Raw genomic sequence first — 22,844 nt, forward strand, 5'->3', positions numbered from 1 at the left:
TGTCATAGGTCTTGTCTGATAGGTTAATTGCAAGTACACACATTTATAGACTATATACATGGAGAGCAACCTTGAGGGGCCCCAAACTGTCAAAAATAATGTTCAAATAGGAAACCATTTGTGTCCCCTTCACTAATGTATCCCATGGGACTAATTATTGGACGCCAGTGGAAGTGTTTGCACCTTTTCCAGGGCAAAAGAGATACACCAACAGTATCACCTATTTTCGTGGCACGTCTAATGAGAAACAATACAAGAACTGTATCAAACAATATGCTTTTATAACAGACAATAGCGCTGTTTTTTAAGGGGTTGTTAATATAACAAAATGTTTATGATCCTGCTTTCCATCTTGTGCATCAAACGAAGAACTTTTATTTAGTGATCAGCCATTTTTATACCTAGGTACTCAAGTGACCGAAATTGCGTTTTGCTAATGCCATCACGCTAGTAAATAATGTACAAAAATGTTAACAATGCATAGCTGTAAAATGATGCAGCATGCCACATATTTGTGGATAGATGCATGTAACACTTAGCTTTATTTAACATTACATCACCTCCAAACAGTAGTTGTCAAAATTAAAATTTTAAATAAAATAAATAGTACTCACCAGAGATGCAGACGTCTGTTGACCTTTATTGACACATAACGAGGCAACCGCAAGAACTACGGTCTCTTTAACAATTTAGGTGGCATTTTCGCGACATCTAGCGACTTTTACTTTGACTTTTTATCTTGGGCAATTTTTTTGCCCGACAAAATAGACCAGTTACGTAACAATTATATATGGAAACATTAACGTTTCCTGCACGTCGCAGTATAATGACGTTAATTGGTCGAAGACATGTGACGTCACAACTGGAAAAGAAACAAGCACCTTCAAGTTTCTTTTTGTTTTTCTATCTTTTAACTATTATTGTTGATGTATCTGAATGATATAGATTGTTCATTTTAAGTATAAAGATATAATGTTGACACACTCCTTCTTTTTCGTATAATGTGTAATTATTCATACGACAACAATACATTCTTCATACAACTAAATTCTATATTCACACACATATGAAAATATTGAAACGAAAATATGCCTACCCGCCCTTCAGTTTTTCTTAAAAAAGTAAAATTGAATTTTAAAAAATGTTTCTTTAATTTTTCTTATGTTGCTATATTATATTATATTATATTATATTATATTATATTATATTATATTATATTATATTATATTATATTATATTATATTATATTATATTATATTTTTGATATTGGCTTTCCCATTAAAAAATTAAAATTAAGTATCGGATAAAACTATATATATTGTCAACATCAAAGTGCACAGTCATCATATCAAATGCGCCAGCCTATATGGGAGCACTTGAGCGATGCTAGTTAGCTAGCGACTAATTAACGCTAGACGGTGCCATAACGGAGCCCGACCACCTGTAAACACTGGCAACAGCTGCCGTGTATCATTGTCAGAGTAATTAAGATGTTTGTGCGTGACCCCAACCGATGGTTGAGTGTGATTCAACAACAACATTGTGTTGTTTGGATTAGGATTCAGGAGCATGAGTTTGATTAGAAAGACTCGTCAAGTTATTATGTTGTGACGAAGTTATTCCATGGGAATGAACTTCAAAATAAAAGTCGATCAAGACATTTTTCTCCAATTAACACTTGGTGCTGTGGTTGGCTTAATATTTTTTTATGATGTTTAAGATAATTACCAAGAAAAAAATGCTGCTGATGGGTTTTTTTTTTTTTTTTTTTAACAGAGGTACTGGAATTACTCAAGTGCTCCTTTCACCCAGAAAAATCTCCCGCAATATGTCACTGTTGAATCTGCAATCTTGTTAAAGAAACAGTCAAAGGAAAAGGCAGCGTTAAATAGTATTTTGACCGTTTTATCTAATATTTTCCATATCATCATATCAAATATCATTTTTGTGCCTGTTTGTCTGTAAATTCCGTTCCACACAACGTATTAAATTTCACAAAAAAACTAAACACCACAGCATTGTCCTCATACCTTTTAATATTTCCATCACATGTGCAACACAAAAAAAACGAGCTCTGGCGAAATACAGAGCTCCATATTTGTACAATACTTTTGAGTAACATTGGCAATAACTGTCCTCTTGCTGCGGGGAGATTTACTAGCCGGAGATTTCCTGTAAACCATGTACGAACGATTCTTGAGTCAAAATGTCAAAACATTAAAGTTTTATACAAAAGTGCATCTCAGGTTCAATGAATGCAAAACATTTACACAACGATTGTTGTTGTTGTTTTTTTTTAAGTGTGTTGCCTTCCTGGAGCGGAGGACGATTGGACACTGCAAGAAAGACGGAGAGGGCAGGAAGTCGGCAACTCTCCAGGAGAGCCAGGAACTAAGGATGAAAGTGTATTCCTCGTCATTACGACAGAATTTCAATCTTCTTGCTCTTTTGGTGAACAAAAACAAAGAAAAAAAAAAACCTCCAGTCATCTCCAGGCTTCAATGAGCAGTAAACATCAAGAGTAGAAATGTACAGATCGAGTCAGCTGGCTGCAGACTTCCCCATGCTCTCAGAGCCACGTGGGAATTTTTTGTTTTTTTTAGGACCGGAAGGACCTCAACTTTCATAAATGCGAGCCTCCGCATTTGCATATGTCAGCGTAACGTCCAGAGGAAGAAACCGCCTTCTCCTCGTCCTCATGATTGACGCGGGATGCGGAGCGCCGCGCCGCTAAAATCATTTTTTCTTCTTCTCCTTTTTAAACCCAATTGAAGCGGATTGGCGTTTTTTTTAATTTTTAAATGCAGACAAACGTTTTAAACTGTACATTGGCAAATACTGTATAAGATTGCAATATAGCTGTAAGTAAGCGACACATGAAGAAGTCTATATACAAGTAAACGGCAATGTCATTTTGTGGTGCCCCAGCACACTTTTTTTTTTTTTTTTTTGTCTTCCTCCCTCGCAGCGGCATGGCTTTTTCGCAACGCAGCCGAATCCGTAAAGCGAGACAGCGAGCGGGACGGCGCCTCGGCCATAATCGGCGCTCGGGCTGTATTCTCCGCGTGGCGTCCCCCGTTTGGTCGTCGGCGGTGAAGGTCTGGGCCGGGTTAGCTGCTGTGCTGAGTCAACGTGTGGTTCTGCAAGGGCACACAAGGAAACATGCTTAATGGTCGCCGGCGTTTCTTCGCACTATTAAACGGAGGCGCGAGTGTATTGACATTAAGCCTAAATCTGAGCATTTCCGATCCCTCGCGAGTCACTTTCCGCTAGCCTGTTTACGGCTTGGCGGTACGTTTTAGCGTTCCACAAATTCTGTTCGACATACGTAAACAGTTTGATTAATTTTATCTTGAAATACAAAATATTTCATGTTCTTCATTAAAGCAAAGAAAACTTGAAACAAGGATGTCGATGTTTCGTGGTCGTTTCCCATCGCTCGACAGTATGAGAGTGAGGACAGGTCATAAAGAATACTTTATGCAGTATTTTGATCCTTTTTGAGTCGTTTTCTTCCATATTCTCACGGCACTTTATCCAAGGAATGGCACACTCCTGGTAGTGTGAGAACTAAATTTGATATTTTGTCACCATCTGGGTGAATTTTCAGCTCCCTAGTGTCTTCTTTTAGTGCTTTCCCTTTGATGTGAATTGCTTTTGAAGTAAAGATCAAAGAATTGGACAAAACACTGCACAAAGGTTATTGGAATGACACGTTTTTGTTATGTGTCCACCTGGGAAACATCCTTTTCACTTTTGTCCACTGTAGTGGACATTTGTTTTCGACCACATTTTTTGACGTCATTTGAGCTAACCAACTAAGTTCTAGTGCACTCAGTAGAGGACATCCTTGCTTTTCCAATTATGCATCATGATGTTTGGGTGGGATGCAATTAACTGCAGTCTTGCTGGGACAAAATGGACACAACAGTGGACACAAATAGGCCTGGTGTAAGAATATTTAACACATCGACTCCATCTTTTGCATGATCATTTGAAAACCTTTTCCAGGCCTTTGCTGAAGCCTATTTATGTTTTTGTTTATTTGTCCTCTTCAGTATGTAAAATAAATGTTCTATTGGGTTACGGTTTGGTGACTGACTTTGCTAGTAAGACTTCACTCGTCCCTGATGAAGTCTTTTATTGTGTTTTTTGGGGAAGTTGCAATACAACCTTTTCCTGGGGGCTGTATGAATGAAAAACGTGTCCCTACAAGGGATTTTTACCAATTTGGGTGTTGGAACGTTTCCATGTTAAAAAGAGGAAATAATTACTTTAGTAATCGATTAACCTGTTGATTTTTTTTATAATTAATTGAGGGATTATAATTAAAAAAAAGTTTTAGTTCCCATTCTTCTATTCAAAAACAGGACGACTTTTTAAATTGACAGTGCAATAACCTAAATAAAGCAAAACTCAGCAAAAGTATTGATATTTTTTTTGTCAGAAGTCAAAACAAAAATTTGCAGATTCTTCACTTTGAATAAACACAAATATTGGGAGATTTAACACAAAGATTGAGACTTGGAAAGTGCTCATATGGAGAAATGCTGAAATCGAATATTAAATGATGAGAGCATGATTCAGCTACTTTTAAACTAAAAAAAATATTAATTTGATAGCATTCAGGTGACGATTAACCAAATTTTCTTTGCAGCTCTAATTCACTGTATTTCACAGAGGAGAAATATTTTTAGATTATAACTGACTCTAACTTTTGCTGGTCTACCAGCATCCTGAAACGGACTGATATAAGTGAAAGATCTCCTTAAAAATGTTCATGGCGATGACCAGTCACAAACACAAACATGGCGCTCCATCAATGTTTTGATTATCTTGACATTTCAACATCATCGCCGTCAGGCTTTCATTATCCCCATTCCAATTAACTTGCACCTGGGTCAGACGTGCGCGCCGGCGGATCGATACCCTCTGGATGGCGGGATTAAGCTTGCTAAAACCCGTTTCTGACACCAAAGCGCAGCACCTCTGACAGATAACATCCCCCCCAATGCTGAAAAATATTACATCCAAATCAAAGGCTGTGGCCATGGAAACAAATCCATAACGAGGCACCGGCACACCGGACGGAATACTGTCCTTGGAGTCTTGTTTATTTATCCTGGGCTGCCATATAATCAATATATATGCCGGAGAAAAAAAAATGGGCAAAAAATTGACTATCAAAGAGCGTCTTTTTTCTACATATGTAAAACTGCGAAGGGTGTTGACTTTGTTTTTGTTGTTTCATCCACACTCATTAGGAGAAACTCACACGCGCGCCGCGGATCATTGTGGAGTGGTTGTAGTGGGGCAGCTGTGCCAGGTTCTTTAAAGGGAGCGTGGACCAGGGGGTGTGTAACTGGTGTCCCCGGTGGGCGGAATCCAGGTCATCTTTTGAAGTGACTGCTAATCCTTTTAATGCAAACTACATGCCCCACTTGCTGCGCTCACTTTAAAACGCGGCCTTGGACTCGTGTCGACTGGCATGGACTTAGACGCACCTGTCACATGCGCGCATGCCCCTCATGAGCGAGCTCATCGTTATTGCGTGCGAGGATTCACGCGGGCGGACGCTTTATTAGGGACGCCTGGGTAAAATTAGCATCAAATAGAAACCGCAAGTTTTGATTTTGAGAGATTTTGAGAGAGGTGTTTCGAATATTTTGGTTGCATCATATAAGTCCTGCAATTTATGACCCCAAGTAGGTTACGGGTCTTTTTTTTTGTGCCGTAATAGTCAAGCGTTTGAAGACGCCGTCAAATGGCCTAAAAGTCAAGAAGAGGTCAAATAATTCAAGATATTACCTCAAAATGTCATTCCACGTCATAAAACATCATTCACATCATAAATCTGATGGTGAAAATAGGAAAATGCACAAAGCTTTCATAATGGCAAAAATAATGCTACCTTGGAGGAATATACATCGTATGGAAATAAAGTAAAAAAGAAAAAAAGGGTTTGAAAGTGCAAACTTTTTACTGTACTGAAAAAATGAATATGAAAGTTTTCAGTACAGTAAGATAAAAAGCACCCTTGACGTCTACAATCGTCAATGGGAGTGAAGGAGTTACTTTTCCAAGCAAGTTCAGGGCTCGATATGTGATTCAAAATGACAATGTTGCCTCGTTCTCAAATGTGAAAAATACTTGTGCAGTGTATTTAATAAAAATATCATTATTTTATAGGTGGCGTTAGGTATCATCCTCCTTCCACAACATTCTTTCTGGCATTGTTAGAATAATTGCATATAGGTGGAATTGACATGACTCTAGCAGCTGCAGGAAAGAGACAGGCCCGAGACCCGACCAAGGGTGTCGCGGCTTCGTGACCCGACCAAAGGGCAATAGCGGAACAAGTCAACCTTGATGTTCCTGAGGAAGAAGAGACCAGCATGGACTCTAAATTGCATTCATCACCACCTGAGGCCAATTGTTTGCATTGTTGCCAAATGTCTCCACCAACCCTTCAGGGCAGCAGTGACTTTTGTTCCTAGGGCAAACCCAAAGAAAAGGGAGGGACGGACAGAATTTGTAACCAGACTGGAAGGAGCTTTCAGAAGGTGAAGGTTCCTGTCGGCTCTCCTCGCGAGAAAAGTTTGTTGTCTCCTCTCTGCTTTGTTGCTTTTTAAATGTTCTGGGTTGCCTGAACCTAAAAGGCGTCACCAGTGGGCGCCTATTAACCCCCATTGCATCGCTCCCCTCTCCGCTTCCCTTTCCGGCTGCCGCCAGGCGAAGCTCTTAACCACCTCCACGGCTTTCCCTTCAGCTGTGGCGATTACTCCCCGACAGGTGGGGTAATAAGCAGTTTGACGGGAGGAGCAATGAGAGTGACCCCAGTCCCGTTGCCCCCCTCCTCCCTCATTCTGTTTTTCCTTAAAAAGAGAAAGCCCCGGACGGGCTCTCGGCTCGCCTTCCCGCAGAAACAAAGCTCCTTTAAGTGAGTCTGGGAGGAAGCTCCCCTTGGGACGCTCCCACAAACCCACCTCCCCTTCCGCCTTGGCCTCCCCTCCCCCTCCCCTCCGGTGTCGACATCCTTGGTGTTGCCGAGGAGGGACAGGAGCGCGGCAACCTTATTAATGAATGCGGCCCATTACCCGTCAGCCCGACTCCTCGACTGCTCCCCGAAGCCTCTGCAGTACGTGACTTCAAATGGCAGGATATTGACACGGAGAGAGCAAAGCGGCTAGGACTCGGCGCGCGAGTGTGCGTGTCGCCGCGCATGTGTGGAGAGAGGCACACCTTGGCGTGCGTGTGTGTGCGTGCGCACGGACCCCAAAGGAACGTAGCTCCTTGGATATAATGTAGGGCTCGTAACAGCTATTAGAGGGGAAAATAACCCCTCTGGGGAAGGGCTCCCACCCCCTCCGCCGCCATCACGGCATGTCCCAGCTTTGTCTGACACACACACATTTCGCATTCCTACCTTTTCCTTAGACACGCCACTAGTTCTCTCACCGAGGGGTTTCTCAAGGACGGTGTTAAACGACTTCAGTGGCAACCGTGCAGACTGAAGGGAAATGGGGGGAAAAGATGAAGGGTGTTGTTGAAAGATTGAAAATGAAACCGATAGCGTCATCTCGGTGGACGCTAAACTCCGCAGAGTCGCCGTTGTGAGCGATGGAGAGTTGACGATGACAAGTTAAAGGGATACTTTGCCATTTTCTTCAGCGGGCATGGGCCGATACCATTATATCGTATTATGACGGTGTGATAATCCTACGCATAAATATCATGATATCAAGGTATTGAAAATTATAGCTCTCAAATGTCCTTTTTAAAAGTATCCATCCATCTATTCTGTCATGTACTGTTTGTTTTTTTGTTTGTTTGTGGGTTTATTCTGGGTTTTTTTTTTGTTCTTTTCTATTTGTGCGGTTCCTGTTTCTGTCATCCCTCAATATGAATATTGTCCACCTGTCTGATTTGACCTGCCCCCCTCCCGTGTGCCCACCAATCAGCTTCCCTTGATTGTTGTTCTTGTTCAGGTGTTCTGTGTTACCTGATTGGCGTTAAGAGTATTTACTTCCTGGTTTCTATTCAGTTAGTGTCAGGTCATTGTCTTATGTCATATCGTCCTCGTAGGTTCCTTCGAAATCTTCTAGCGGCTTCCTAGGTTTCGTTGGTTTGTCGGTGCCTAGCTTACGGGCAGTAGGCAGGAGACATCTTGGACTCGTTGCAAGACAATCGGAGATTTTTTTTTTTAATTGGATAAATTAAAAACTGAAAACTTATGGTTACTTATGGTTTGATCGCTAAATCATTTTTCATGGATAATTCATACCTTTCAAAAAGGTCCTTGCCACTTGCCATCACATCTGGGTACAAGTGAGGTCATTTTCAGTTCGTCTTTAGTCAGCGGTGGCAAATCGCATTTTTACAAGTATTAATTGTACATGCGAAAAGCGATCAAATGAATGACAGACAAAATTTTTTTTACTGCTGAAATGAGTCCCTTTTAAGTAACAAATGAGACGCGGAAGACGAAATGAGTTTCAAAAAAATGGAGGCGGCAAGCAGGATGTCACTAATGGTGTCACACCAGAATGACTGCAATTTAGGATTAGATGGCCTCCATTAAGCCTTTTAGCGCTCATCTCAACGCCCTCCTTCGATGGCGGCCTATTCCCCCGGAAGCTTGGCCGTTCCCTCCAAACCTTAATCTCCTCCTCCGCCCTTTCAACCACCTGCTGGAAGGCTCCTCTTAAAAAAAAAAAAAAAAGAAAAAATTACATCTTGCTTCCATCACTGACATGTTTCTACACTACATGAAGATGGGCAGTACTAGCTTCAGCTTCCTGCTTTTCCCTCGGCGCTGCTGTTCAACCCCTACTTTCATGTGATTTCATCACCCCACAGCAACTTCCTCCAGGGCAAGACGAGAAGGAGCGAGAACACCCCGCAGCATGCAAACAGGTGCAACGCGTCTTATGGAATTTAAGGCTGCGGCTGGAAGGAGAAGTCGAGGGAGGGGGCGAAGCAGCCGGATGGGGAGTTGATTTACGATCGCTCTTTACGTCGCAGCCCTTCGCCGCCGCCTCCGCCGAGAGCATCCGTTCTCCGGTGAGGCAAGCGAGGTGAGCGGCTTGCGTCAGCGCCGCAGAGGAAACGCCGGACGGACTTCTCGCCGCCGCTTTCATCAGAGCGAGCCGCATTAGGCGCAAGCTCTTCTTATTGTACGACATCACAGAAGGGGAAGATGTCGGGCTTAATCGCGGCTCCAACAATGTTTGATTAGTATAATGTTAATACCTGCAAAGCGGCCTGCGTCGGGTGCTCTTGCCGTGCGTGTAACTTGAAAGCTGAGCTTTAGCCGCTGGTTAGGAATCTGAGTTCATGCAGGCAGTGTTCCATAAAGCCCGCTTCACGCTATAGAAATAGTACAAAATCCATATAAAATAATAGAGAAATATTGGCCGAAATTTTACCCCCGATTCTGCTCCCCCTAGCGGCATTATGTTACAAATTATGGACGTTCCCTTGATTTTTTTTTACAAAATCATAAGAGAATCATTGGGAAGAAAAACGCTACGGAGCTGAAATTTCCAGCAGATGATTAAAACATGTCAAATTTCAAATGGAAACATTTCTCTGTGATTGCAGCTGGATTTTGCGTACAAAAATAATCATTGTCCAAATTTTGGAGCATATATATAGCACGGCACTGAAAGAGTTAACAGATATGCTATCGGAAAGCCACAGCTAGCAGTTAGCCGAGCTTCTTCTATGGCACACGTAGCTGGGCAGTAGATGTTTCTGGTTTGCCCTTTTTTTTTTTCATCAAAATCGGAAGGTTTCAAAATCCATGATCTAAGTGGGGATTTGCCAAATTCTCAGGATGTGCGTTTGTAGCAATCATAAACCGGAGATTTACATCATAACTCAATTTCGGAGGTTTTCTCTGATTGGACAGAATTTGGTGAAACTACTGCCACCTAGAGGCTTGGCATGCGTGTAAATGAATAAAACCACACTATGCGGATTCCAGTAGCAGCAATTTTTAAAGAAATAAACAGAGCTATGCTGTGGACGGATATTTTTTAACAAATGAAGAGAGGAGAATAATCTGGGTTTGAATAGCCCTGGTTAGACGTAGACGAGGCCAAATTCTTGCTGCCCCGTGGCACTGTGCTGCTATTCACAGGTGAAACAACAGTTTTGGCAGAGGTGACTTGTGATTTTAGTGGATAAACGGTTGTGAGGACGTTTTTGTACTGTGCCAGTGAACTCAAGTACATCACACACTATAAAGGCCGTAATATTTTTTGCTTGTTGTTCATGGAGCCTCGCACTGAAAAGCGTTGACTATCGGTGCTGCATTTTTGTGTATCGTAGAGATGAATGCGCTGCATTGCATCTTGGTTTATGTGCAAAAAGTTGTACTTGTGTTTAAAAAAAAAAACAAAAAACAAAGACAAGGGCGTTGCAACCGGGCTAGATCTTTAACGGCGCGTTGAACTCAGTCCAGTATCGACTCCGAGCGTTCCCCACAGTAAACCTTCCCCGTCTTTGACCTCGGGCCAGGCTTACCGCCGGCCAACTTAGCCCGACGAAGAACACAATCAAATAAATAAATAAATAAATAATTGAGCAGTTGGCATTCTCCACAGTCATCACTTATCGGGCCGCGGGGAGGGATGACCCGCCCAAAACACCCGCGTTGTGCCACAACCCGCCCGGTTTCCTTGGCAACAGACTGTCTTGTTTGAGGGGAAGTGCCCGAGGGAGCCGTGACGGTACAGTAACGGCCGACAACAACGCCGCGACTCCTTTTTGTCACATTCCCGCGGAATTCTAGGGTGCGACGTCCGCCGCGTCGGACTCAAAATGGCGGAGGGCCGCCGAATGTTTCCGAGGGGTATCCGGAGACGAGGGGCTAACTTTTTTCGGGGGGCGGTGGGAGAGGGTGCTTTGTTGTTGCGAATGATAGTCATTAGCCTGTCTTAGCAGACAATCGAACGGCGCTGGAATCGGGGCGCGCGGCGATCCCGCTGTTTGACTGAGGTAGCAAAACAAGTGCGCAACTGCTGTGTTATTATGGGGCCTCATTAAGCCAGGGGAAGGTGGGAGACGGGCGAGGGGAAGCGTCAGCGAGAGGGCCGGCGAGGGGAAGGAAAAGAAGAAAAGAGGAAACACAAGAGAGCGATACAAAGTGTATTCTGAGGTGATGGCAACACACACACACACACACACACGCACAGATGCCTTTCCAGCCAAAATGAAGACTATGACTAAAGAAGCCAATTAAAGGCTTTCTTAGGGGAGCCATCTTGGGAGGGGGAGGGGTCTTCCTGGGACATGAGCCCTGGGCAACATCCTCTAATTAGACAGAGCGAGGGGGGAGGATCTCTGCCTGTCACTGGGAGGGAGATGGGGTCCGTGGGGTTCCGCGTGTCAGTCCCAGAAACAAAAACACAATTACTCTCACGTTTAACCGCTTCGGTTTATGACGCGCTTTGAAGGGAGAGGCCAGACCCGCGGCATCCGAACACGGAAAGCGGCTTCCGGATGGACTGGACTGGACCGAGTTGGAGGGCCAATCAGAAAAGGAGCTTTTAATTGACATACAACGAGCGTCATTTGGCTCCAATTTTCACAACTTGAGTGACATCGCTGCTGGAATTCAAGAGGGCGTAATTGAGAAGCACTTTGTTCCAGTGGTCAGGAAATCTACCTCGTTGTTCTCAGGTTCGGGGGTGGAACCTCAGATATGGCGGAGTTGAGTTAAGGTTTGCAAAATCCCTTTTCAACAAGCGCTAATTCAGGGGTGTCAAACTCGTTTTTAAAACAGGCCACATTGTAGTTCTGGTTTCTGTCGAAGTTTGATCGCCGCACATTTTGAAATCGGAGGCCGATAAAATACGTTCAAAAGGGGTATTGCTACAAACACGTGTAAAAGTTGAAGATAACTTTGGTATCTTAGCAAGAAATTTGAAGTCTTCATTAGCATTTTGCGGGCCACGGAAAACGATGTGGCGGGCCGGACCTGGCCCCCGGGCCTTGAGTTTGACACCGCAGGCTACAAAGACAGAGCATACAGTTTTTCAAGTTTTTTTGTGGGTGTCAATACATTTAACCTTCATATGTGTGGATGGAATTATTATGCCTTTAAAAGCATGTACAAAATTAGCAATGTTTCAATTTTGTAAAGCGTGCGCACAAGGGTTAAAAGGAGTAAAAATCCAGCCTTAATCAAATCATTCCCAACAGTAAATAGAACCTGGAGCTTCTTCCTGAGAAGCAAAAACATGTTTTCGTTGTTGATTTCTCACAGTTGTTAGAAAAGTCAAGTCGGAAAGTAAAGACGACATGTTTGCACAAGAGATGCGTCGACGGATTGGGGCACAGCGCGCCTGGCATCTCCTCTTTGTTTGGATTTCTCTTTCCCTGGTGGCGCAACACAGGAAAGAGAAAGGAGCTCAAAGGCTTCTGGGAGTTTTTTTGTCATATCTCCCCGCAGACAACGTGCTTGCGTGCACATATTAGACCCTGGGAGAGACCGCCACAAAGACAAACACACACACGCACACACATTAGCTTGCTGAAAGGGAGAATATCCTCCCAGGATGGCGAGGTCTGTCATGCTGTCTAGTTCTGATGCACCTACACAACTCCAACGCCACAATGGCGACGCCTCGCTCGCCATCCCAGGCTGTTTACGTCCCCGTTTACAGTAACGCCCGCGCGGCGCTCCGCATGATTACAAATAAGCTGAAATATTAATCACGGCGCCTTTCCTTCTCATTCATTGCTGCTTTATAGTTTGGGGCTTTTTTTTTGGCGCCTAACAATTTGAAACGGCGACGGTATTCCAAGCACCCGGGGTGGCAAAGACAAAAACAAGTTGTCACATTAAAGGGGGCAAAAGATGCAACTTTCAAACGCGTGAAAAGCTGTCACACGCGACAGATCAAGATGGTTATGGAAAATGGGGTGTTTGAAACACGCTTAGGGACAAACGCGGAGAGATTTGCTTTACGTTTCACACGCGGGGGCATTTGGGTGTTTTGGGGGGGTCGTGAGTTGAAATTATGGAAGGGTATTATTTCAAAAAAAAACTATGAAGAGTATTCTCAACAGCAAGTTTAGGAGAATATTAGCATTTTCAAAAAAACTATTTTTCGTATGAGTGCAAGTTGTGAAAAATAAAAATTAAACAATAAAAGAAATAAAAATGAAATAAAATGAAAATTGGGTAAAAACAAAAAAATATAAAAATAAACTACAAGAAATAAAAACAGTTTAGGACTTTTTATGAAGTGTTTTCAAGGCAGATTATGCCTTTATTTTCTTGACATCACAAAAATGTCTTGATTGTTGTAAGACTCATTTTGTTATTTATGTATGACTTTTTCTGTGGTAATATGTTACCATTTCTCTTTCTCTTGTTTTTTAAATGCATTTTACATAAAGACATTGCTTTCTCATTGAGGATTCTGGGATGCAAAGCGGTTACTCTTTCAAGTAACAAATGGGTGCAGAAAAAAAATGTGCATTCTTTCTCTGATTGGCTCTTGGCCAGGAAATGCAAGATAGAAGTTTTTTTAGTTCCCTGATTAAAGAATTTTTTTTGTAAATTCGACCTTCGCAATACTTTGTTTTTCTTGTAGTGTTTGCGACAGATGAAATTTACACAAATTTAAATGTTTTGAAACATTTAGCTCGCAATTTTCCGACAAAACCATTTTTCTTGGAAAGTTTTGGATCGTCAAATGATGACTTTCACTCCCAAGTTTAACACTCGTAGCATGTACTCTCACATTTTTTTTTTATTTCCTGTCCATTCTCTCAATTTGGGCGCTGTGTGGATGCCGCGTGGCTGTTTACGCTGACCCGGTGACCGCCAAGCCAATAAATACGCTTAATTAAAACGCTGGAATTGGTCACAGCGTGGCAATCACTGGCATCACGCGGGGAGAGGAGACTCTCATTTGAGCAGAACGTGATGCAGATGCGCGCCCGTCACTTGCGGCACTCATTAAGGACGTCGGGATTGTCTGCGAATGGATCCTTTCGGAGGGTACACCAATTAAGATAGGAGTCCTGCAGGCGTCGAAGAAGGGCGGGACCAAGGGAGGGGAAAACCATGCAGTCACACAAATCTTTTTTTTCCCCTTTCTCAAAAGGGCTATATAAATAAATAAAAAATGATGACAGATTTAACAGATTTACATCAAATACATCATACTGGCTGTGTCGCTTGCTACAGTCACGTTTTGCTAGTTGAATTTGGCAGTTTTTCTTTGACTAACAAAACAAGATGACGTCATTGAAGGAAATTCGTACCGACCAGCAGGGGGCAGTGTGGTGCCAAAGAGCATCCAGACTGTCGTAAAATACCAAGAAAAAAAATAATAGTAGTAGTAGCAGTAGAACTATAAAAAAAGCTAAGCTAATGTTAGCGATTCTTACACGTACATTGTGAATGCCACATTTTTTTTTAATGAAGTGAATGATTTGTGAGAAAAACTCAAAACTACCAGCTTTTAAAAAGGCAAATATATTTTTGTGAGAGTACTACTTGTTTACATGATACGACAAGATGATGGTTTTCTGATTAAATCTTTTCTCTAGTTTATCTCTTAAAAACGTTTTGAAGGATTTCTCATTCTCTCGCTCTCTCTCAAACTTTACTGAGGGGAGATTGTGACATAAGATAAAATTACAAATCCATTCTTGAAATATTATACTACTTTAACTACGGCATATACACCACATGATCATTGTTCAAATAAGGCTTACAATACTCTAGCCACCATCTCTCTTCTCATGAAAAGGACTTTTATCTCAAAAAATGTAATTAATTTCTTTAACATTGATCATACAACATTGTGATCTCTCAAATATATATATTTTTCAGATTTTATTACATAGTAAAATCATGTCTACTTTTCATTTCAAAGACCACTTTGTCCTTGCAAGATAATTTTTTTTCTCATTCATAACTCAAGACCTTTTGCTTTAAGATTATGACTGCATTTTAAAAAGGACAAATATTCAAATAAACTGGCTTTGTTTTCGTGTTACACTTATATTACTGTGTTGCGTTTCAATTGCAGTATAGCTGTAGAACCCCAGACATGGTATTAAATTTAAGTGCAAGTAAAAAAATCTGAAAAATAATTAGTATGAGTGCAGACAGAGGAAGACCAGCGCCTGATGAAAGACGGACCAGAAAAAAAGTCACATTTCGCCCCAAAAAATTTTGTTTAACTTATGCTTTTGTAAATAAAATAAAGAGGACCACATTTGAGTGCACCCCTGAATCGAGACGGAGACACCCCGCAGTTGCTTTTTTTTTTTACTACCGCATCGCTGCGGTATCCGAACTTTGGCGCTTTTCCTTAAACCGACATTCAGCGCTCTCGCCGAGATGTCAGATTTAAGCTGCGGCTAATAGCGCGCGTCCATCAGTTAATGAATCCGCCTAATTAATCCGGGCCGAGCGGCGAGTTTCTTATCGGCTCTCGCGTGGCGGTGTGGCTTTCGCCATCACCCGGGGACATTTTCCCGTCCCGTAAGCGGAGGAAGGGAGTCGCTCGGAGCGAAGACGGGCGCGAGGTTCCGCGGCGGCGTGGACGAGGGCGGACGAGCGCTCGCCGCCCCCCCCCCTTCGGCGCCTGGTGAAATATCTCGACTTTGCTCTATATTTTAATGGGGTGAGGGAGAAGGCGGTGAGGGAGGCGTGGGGGGCTAGCCTCTGGAGGGGCCGCGGAAGGAACGCCGGCGCATGCTTCTGTCTTCTATTGTTTTGTCTGTGAAGGGAAGGAGATTATTCTCGTTTGGAATGTGGATTCCAGGGCGCAGTGGCCCAGGAGTCAGTCAATCTGACCGGTCTGAGGGGGGCCGCCGGGCGGGGGGTCCTCGGAGGGCTGATTAGACGGATGCACTCCCATCATCCATCTCGACAGGCCGGCGAAAATTGGCTAGCCCCCTCGCAGGGTAGAGTTCACCAGCGGGGGGGCCGGGGAGGAGGTGGGAGAGGCTGCGAGGCTCCGCGCGCCGGATACCTGTCACAGCCTTTGGTCTGTTTCAGGATCTCCGCGGCAAATTAATAAAATATCCTTCCCGCTCGGCTGTGCCCGCCGTCGCCGCTCTACCTGCTCGCCGCCCCCTTGACCTCCGCGAGTACGGCGAGAGACGAGGGGCCAAGGTGTCGGGGAGAAAAGTGCAAAGCGGAGACGCGAGAAACACCGGGAGCTTCCGCTTCTGCCGCTGCTGGAGACCGTCCGACTTCACAAGGACTGACAAAGGAGCAGCGTGTGTCGGCGAGACGTGGACGGTGAAGGCGCCGCGCAACTTGGAAAACTCACTAACGGCTGCGTGCGCCGGGTACGGAAAAAGTGTGATGGCCGCACTCCAAAGTCAAATAAAGCCACGCAATTATGCTGCGTTTCCTACACCTGAAGTCTTGAGAGTGCAGTTGCACTTTTTGAAAACCAAAAAAAAAGTCATATACTTGGATAAACAGAAAAAAGGCTAAATCAGTTAGAGCTGGGGGAAAAAGTTGACCAAGTAAGGTCTCGAAGCTCTGCCGGAACCGTGTTTGTGCCATTGTTTCTTACACAGACCTTTCCTACAAAGTGTTGCAATGGCGGCAAGGCAGAGATAGAATGCCCCAAAAAACAGCTTGGGGATCTATTGCTGCTAAAAAAGCAGTGACAGTGTACTTCAGGGCGCAAGCTAACATTTAACATTGTGCAACTTCCCGGCTTTAGTTTTGATCGGGTCCTCTGACCCGTGTATTGATTGCATGGTTCCTCTGCTTCATCGCGTTTTTTCATTTCATTGTGTGTGTATGGTGGAAATTTAGGCACACGCCTAATCTACGATAACCTATTTTCTTATCTAAGACGTTTCCACATTATGCAAGCGATGCTGACCTTGACCTGACAAAACGATGTACGTATTTCGAGCATGTATCAGTGGTATTGTGGTAAATAATCCAAGATCTGCATTTGTTTAATTCATGCTCAGAGAAATCAAATGACCATCGGATAATGATCACGTTCACCTTCCTCTTGGCAGACAAACAAAGCGGCCGTCCATGCAGACGAGCGCATCCTCTGGCTACCTGCTAATCCCGCATTCAGGAGGCCGCGTTTGGAGACCGGCACCTCATTTGTTTCTTTTTACCCTCGCTGGCAAATTAAGGGAAAACGCCAGTGATTAGAGCAGAACAAGGTGCTTTGTGGAGTAAGATTTTAATGATTCATCTTCAAACGGTAATAAAAAAATGATGCCATGCGCACTATGTAAAATCCCCCAAACACACACAGGCACAGATACACACTAGTTTAATAAAATAATAAGGCCTGTTTCATTTTTTTTTCTCTCCACGCTCCCTGAGGAGAAAAGAAGGGAAAAAAAAAAAAAGATTGCCAGAAAATGGATTATCTCTAACGCTCCGAGTTCACAAGTCCAACTAGTAACTTTGTTGAAGGGCAGATATGCCCCCGCAACGCCCCCTCGAGGAAAACACTCATATTTAGCCACGAGGCCTCCTTTGCGATTAGAAGGGGAGATGCAGCCGTTCCTACTCGCCCCATCCGTGTTTTTTTGCCTCGGCGCTGCGCGTAATTACCGCTTCAAAAACCAGCATTGGGCTAATCCCTTAATTCCAGATATTTTACTGCTCTGCCGGTCTAATAAGCAAATCAAATCATATCTGGGAATCGCAAATGAGTTTTCCGACCGACTCGAGTAATTCCTTCTCCGCTCCGCAGCCGGAGCGGCGTTTGGCGTCACGCGGCTCACCTGTAATTCCGTCTGGAAGAAGAACTTCTGAGGACACTGCGAGCAGTCGTAGATCTTATCCTCCTGGCCGTGAGCGGAGAAGATGTGCTGCTGAAGCTTGTTGGCCTGCACGAACACTGCGGAAGGACAGGAGGCGTTAAACTTTGATATATGCGAGCGGCGTGCGTCTCATGTCATAAAACGAAGCCTCCAGTGGCGTAAATCAGAGCACGGCGGAGCAACTGACCGCCTGAATGGAAATAAATGGAAAAATGAGAACATGTGACTGAGTTAGAATCCATGTGCAAAATAACAACATGGTTACGGGGTTCAAATGGAAAGCACCTGATTTGTTAACAGTGGTTAAATTTATAGCAGATGTGTATCGAAATTTTTTGTGAGTTATGGCGCGCTCTAAAAGCCAATAATATCGGAACAAGATAGAAAACAAGACAATCAAATGAGGGTTTCAACCTTGTTCACGTTGCAAACTTTGCAATTTTTTCCGAATTTTCTAAATGCTTTTAAAGGCATTATAATGAGTTATTTCAGATTTTTTTTCCCTTCAACACGTTGTTCAGTGGCATCTATTTTAGTAGTCTCTGTTGATGACATACCCATTGACTGGTCTCTACCGCCACCTACTGTCTTGAAGTGAAATACAAGTCAAGAAGGAATTTTCAGTTTGCTGACATAGTTTGCAACGGAATGTTGCAAAAATGACAGGAAAATCAATGTCAAAAACCTTATTTAAATGCTTCTCAAAAATTATTATTATAATGGTTTTATATGGGCCAAAATTTGGACAATGATGATTTTTGTACACAAAACCTTGCACGTGCAGCTGCAATCATAGAGAAATGTCAGAACTTGCAATTTTACATGTTTGGATCACCTGCTGGAAATTTCAGCCCCCTAGTGTTTTTCTTCCCATTGATTATTTTATGACATCACAATAAAATCAAAGGAATTTCCATTATTTGTAACTTAATGCCACAAGTGTTAAAAAAAAAAAAAAAAAACGTAACAATTGGTGTTATGGGTAACGCCGCCGCGGTCAAACCCACGCCCCGAGAACTCCCGATCGCATATTGTGCGTCGGGAATAATAACGCTCCTTATTTAGCACCGCGGTGGGAACAACAAGGCGGGAAATAAACAAGCGCAAAAATTGGCATGGCTTCAAGTGCAAAACATGGCCTCCATTAGTCAACATGGCTAATTATATTGACAATATAAATATTCATGGTGTTGCATGCGCTACTTTCTCATGCCGCCACCATATAAACACGCTGGCACTTTACACGTATACGTATATTTGTGCTTTAATTAAGCCATAGTCCACACTGGCAGAGCCAAGGGGGTTGGCGGCGGCGTGGGCGTTGAGTGGATGTGCCTTGACTGCGTGGGTGTGTTTCGGCGTCCTCCGAGGAGCACTTCAAACGTGTCGTTTGTTATCCCGGACCCCCGTGCTTTAACGACGGCCGTCGAGTCTCAAAGGGCTGCGTGCGACGCAAAAAAAAAAAAAAAAAAAAAGTTAGCACGCGGGGGCCTTCATTTGAATTTCTTACGGCTGAAAATAACTTTTCTTCTAATAAATGCGCCACGTGGAGAGGGAGGAAGTGGCTCGGGCGCAGGGGGCCGAGGTGAGGCGGAAGGCGGTGGCGGGGGTCACCGCGGCCCCCCTCCGTACGGCTCGGCGACATTCGCACGCCCCGCTTTGAACTCGCCTCCGCCGAGGGCCACGATGAACGGAAAAAAAGGACACCGTGAGATTAAACGGGTAATATTAGGAGAATGATGTTATATACCAGAAATCCAGGTTCCGGGTTTACGGTCCTGCTTTTTCAGAAGGGTTTTATATTTATTGTTTTGCGCAGATAACAGGTTTTCCTCAAAATGTGCATTATTTTCAAGTAAAGTAATTACTATTTTCAGTCACATGATCAGACTATAATTACCATTCAGGAGTTTTGCTATCACAATATTAATACTTAAATATCTGACACACACACACAAATTATTGTAAGTAAACAATAACACTTTTGAACATATAATTGTGATTAATGATTACAGTTACATTTACTTACTAGTTGACTGCTACTTACTACAGCTACTAAAATATTATTCTATTATTATATTTTATTTATTATGTAAATATTTATATAGGTAGTGTACATCATGATTATATTTATATAATATAATATTAATTAGATCATAAAAATATAAATAGTAATATACTATTCTATTTTATTTATTATACTACGCAAATATTTATATAGTTATAATACATTATTGATATAGTTTATTCAGTGAAACTGATTTTTATTCTTTATTATTTAATATTTTTTTTTGTCCATATTTATTTTTAAAAGCACAACGGAATAACAGTATTAAAGTTGTACTCTAACTTAGAACTTAAAGTAATAAGTAAATCACCTAAGTTTATTTTTAAAGTAGTCAGCAAAGTGAGATTTGACTTTTTTTTTTTTTTTAATATGCGGCTGGTGCAAGAAGGTCCACAAAATATCTTGTGCCCGCATGGTCACAGAGACACCCAGACAAAACGTTGGGATGATTTCATCATTAGTCGCGTGTTTTTGTGCGCATATGCTATACAGCAGCAGGTCAGTGCGACTGCAGGAAGCCCTCATTATGTCTTTGGCTAGCAGAGGAAGAAGTCGATACAGCGAAAATAAAAATGGATTGGAGACGTGGGGGGCCTTGGCGCGCTGAACACAATGGTGATGACCAAAGTCGGCCGTCTCCCAACGTCTGCGTGATCAGCTCAACCCGGAAAAACTGGACTGGACTGACACTTGATGTGTATGCTTCGGATCATCGTTTGTCACTTTCCATTTTAGCAATAATATCCAGAGGTGGGCACTTCGTCAGTCGACGGGCAGTCGCTTTCGTTTCTTGCTTATAAGAGCATTCCGGGATGTGTTTTATGTAACACATGAATGCAGATCAAATTTGCATCTTTTCTCGGATTGGCTCTTGGCCAGAAAATGCAAGATAGAAGGTTTTTAATATCCTAATTAGAGACATTTTTTAGTAGATTCAACCTCAGCAATACTTTGTTTCACTTGTAGTGTATATGACAGATGACATTTAGACAAATTTAGACAAATGTTAAAGAAACCGTCTTCTACAGTTGTAGGGCAGGCAGTTATGAATGAGAACCAGCATCAATCATTTCAGAGTCATGTAAAGCATGATAACGCCATCCGGTGGATATGAATGTTAATTGCACTCTTGTCCCCTGTACTAAACAAGATGCTGTAATATAGATTAGGGTTAAACCCCTTAGCTGGCTTTGTTTTTCATGTTACACTTATATTACTGTGCTATGTTTCAATTGCGGTATAACGGTAGAACCACAGACAGAAAAAAACAATTTGTACAAGTGCAGACAGAGGTAGACCAGCGCCTGACGAGCGATGAACCAAAAAAAAAAAAAAGAGGCCAATGTCGCCCTCTGGCGGAGGGTTGGCAAAAAAAAACACAGACGGACTGACAATTACAATTTTGCCTGGCTTGAAAAAAATGACAGACTGACGATGGCTTAAAGGAAGCGAAAAAAATGTAAACTGCCCACCTCTGATAATATCAAATAACTTTTTGTTAGCAGCCAAATCATGCCTTAACCCTCCTATGTTGAAGGTAGGATGTGGTATGCTTTGGATTATTCACACATAATATGCAACCGCATCCACACAGGAGAGCCACTGTGATAAGAGAATCGAAAGAAAGACAACTTAGTGGAGTCAGTGGGCCGGCGAGGGTGTCAGGGCTGATGGGGCTGCGGGGGCCCGAGGCCTCCTCGCTGTGGGGGATATTAAACCTTCTGATTGGCTCTCAGGGGCCACCCATGGCAGACATGTCCTATTCTTAAGGTCCCAGCTCATCTTTATTTTGGCACGCCGGTGCTCTCTGCAGCCTGCACTGCACCAATACTAAGTTGTTTGTGCAGGGAGGGAAACAAAGTTAACTAAGGCCCATCCCCCAACCGCTTTTTCTCCCCTTTTTCCCCGCTTTTCATTTATTTATTCTTCTAACCTACGTGGTTTCGCTCCCACTTTATCACAAATGCGGAGGCTGTTCTGCAGCCAAACAAGCGAAAAGAAAATCTCCACATCTTTTCTATTTTAACAGGCACCACAAACAGGAGTTGAGAAATGCGTACCGAAGCTTCAATATGAGGCCATGTGATGTTTGCTGGCCAATCAGGGAAGTTTATGATGATATGCAGTCTTGCCTCATTTATTGTAGGGGTTACGGTCCCAAAAATTCCCACAATAACTAAAATTCGCAAGGCAGAGATTGAACTTTGTTGGTTTCTTCTATTAAAAAAATAAATACATACGTAAAATCAATATTTATTTGTCTGGCCTGACTTAGATGGAGGAAAAATATCAAGAAAAATAGCAAGTTCAACCTGCAAAATGTATGGTCATAAATAAAACGAGGTGTTGAGTTTTTTTTTTTTTAAAGAAATAAAATTGCTATTTTGACTGGTCTGACATGAAAAGAAGAAATGTTGCAAGAAAAACAGCGTTAAACTTGCAAAAAAAACCTTGTGCTATGAATGTAAATCCACGATGTAGTGAGGGAAACCTGGATTGAAAAGGGGTATAAGGTCACTTATAGCGATACTGCACCATTTCTTTTAGAAGGGAAAATGTTTTTGTGACAAATAACAAAACCGAATAAAGGTAAAAAAAAAAAGGGAAAAAAATCCATTATTTTGAGTGTTTGTTATTCTGCCCTTTGGCTTGCTAACAGCTATTTTCATTTATACATTTTTAGAATGTAAAACATTGCTTCTTCCTGTCTACTTTAAATGACATCATAGTTCTTCCATGCTCATGTAACAAACAACCACCGCTTATCTGTTTTCTGGCAATGGGTTGTTTACAAGCTGAGCCGTGATTGGCTGCCACCTGAGCCCGGAGCAGCTGTGATGTATTTTTTAGTCCATAGCATGTGGCAAAATGGCCGCCTTTTTTTTTTTTTTTCCTGCTAAATTCATATTCCATGTTCACAATATTAATCTTCACATCCCATTTACCTCCACAACGTTGAATGTCTTAGGTGCTGCTGTTT

The 22,844-nt window shown here is 42.6% G+C and overlaps 1 protein-coding gene across 5 annotated transcripts in view; it reads right to left on the bottom strand.

Moving 5' to 3' along the window:
- Positions 1–2,018: 2,018 nt before the first annotated feature.
- The window catches only part of znf521 (zinc finger protein 521), a 123,964-nt gene continuing 103,138 nt past the window's right edge, over positions 2,019–22,844 (bottom strand). For all 5 annotated transcript variants that reach the window (XM_088430038.1, XM_088430039.1, XM_088430041.1 and 2 more), the window contains 2 exons: positions 17,758–17,873; positions 2,019–3,140 (listed from right to left, as the gene is read on the bottom strand). In XM_088430038.1, the coding sequence (XP_088286164.1) occupies positions 3,111–3,140; positions 17,758–17,873 (146 nt within the window). In that variant the 3' untranslated portion in view covers positions 2,019–3,110. The remainder of the gene's footprint in view (positions 3,141–17,757; positions 17,874–22,844) is intronic.

Source organism: Hippichthys cyanospilos, chromosome 12 (genome assembly GCF_059441005.1).
Source record: "Hippichthys cyanospilos isolate Australia breed blue-spotted pipefish chromosome 12, RoL_Hcya_1.0, whole genome shotgun sequence".
Classification (NCBI taxonomy): domain Eukaryota; kingdom Metazoa; phylum Chordata; class Actinopteri; order Syngnathiformes; family Syngnathidae; genus Hippichthys; species Hippichthys cyanospilos.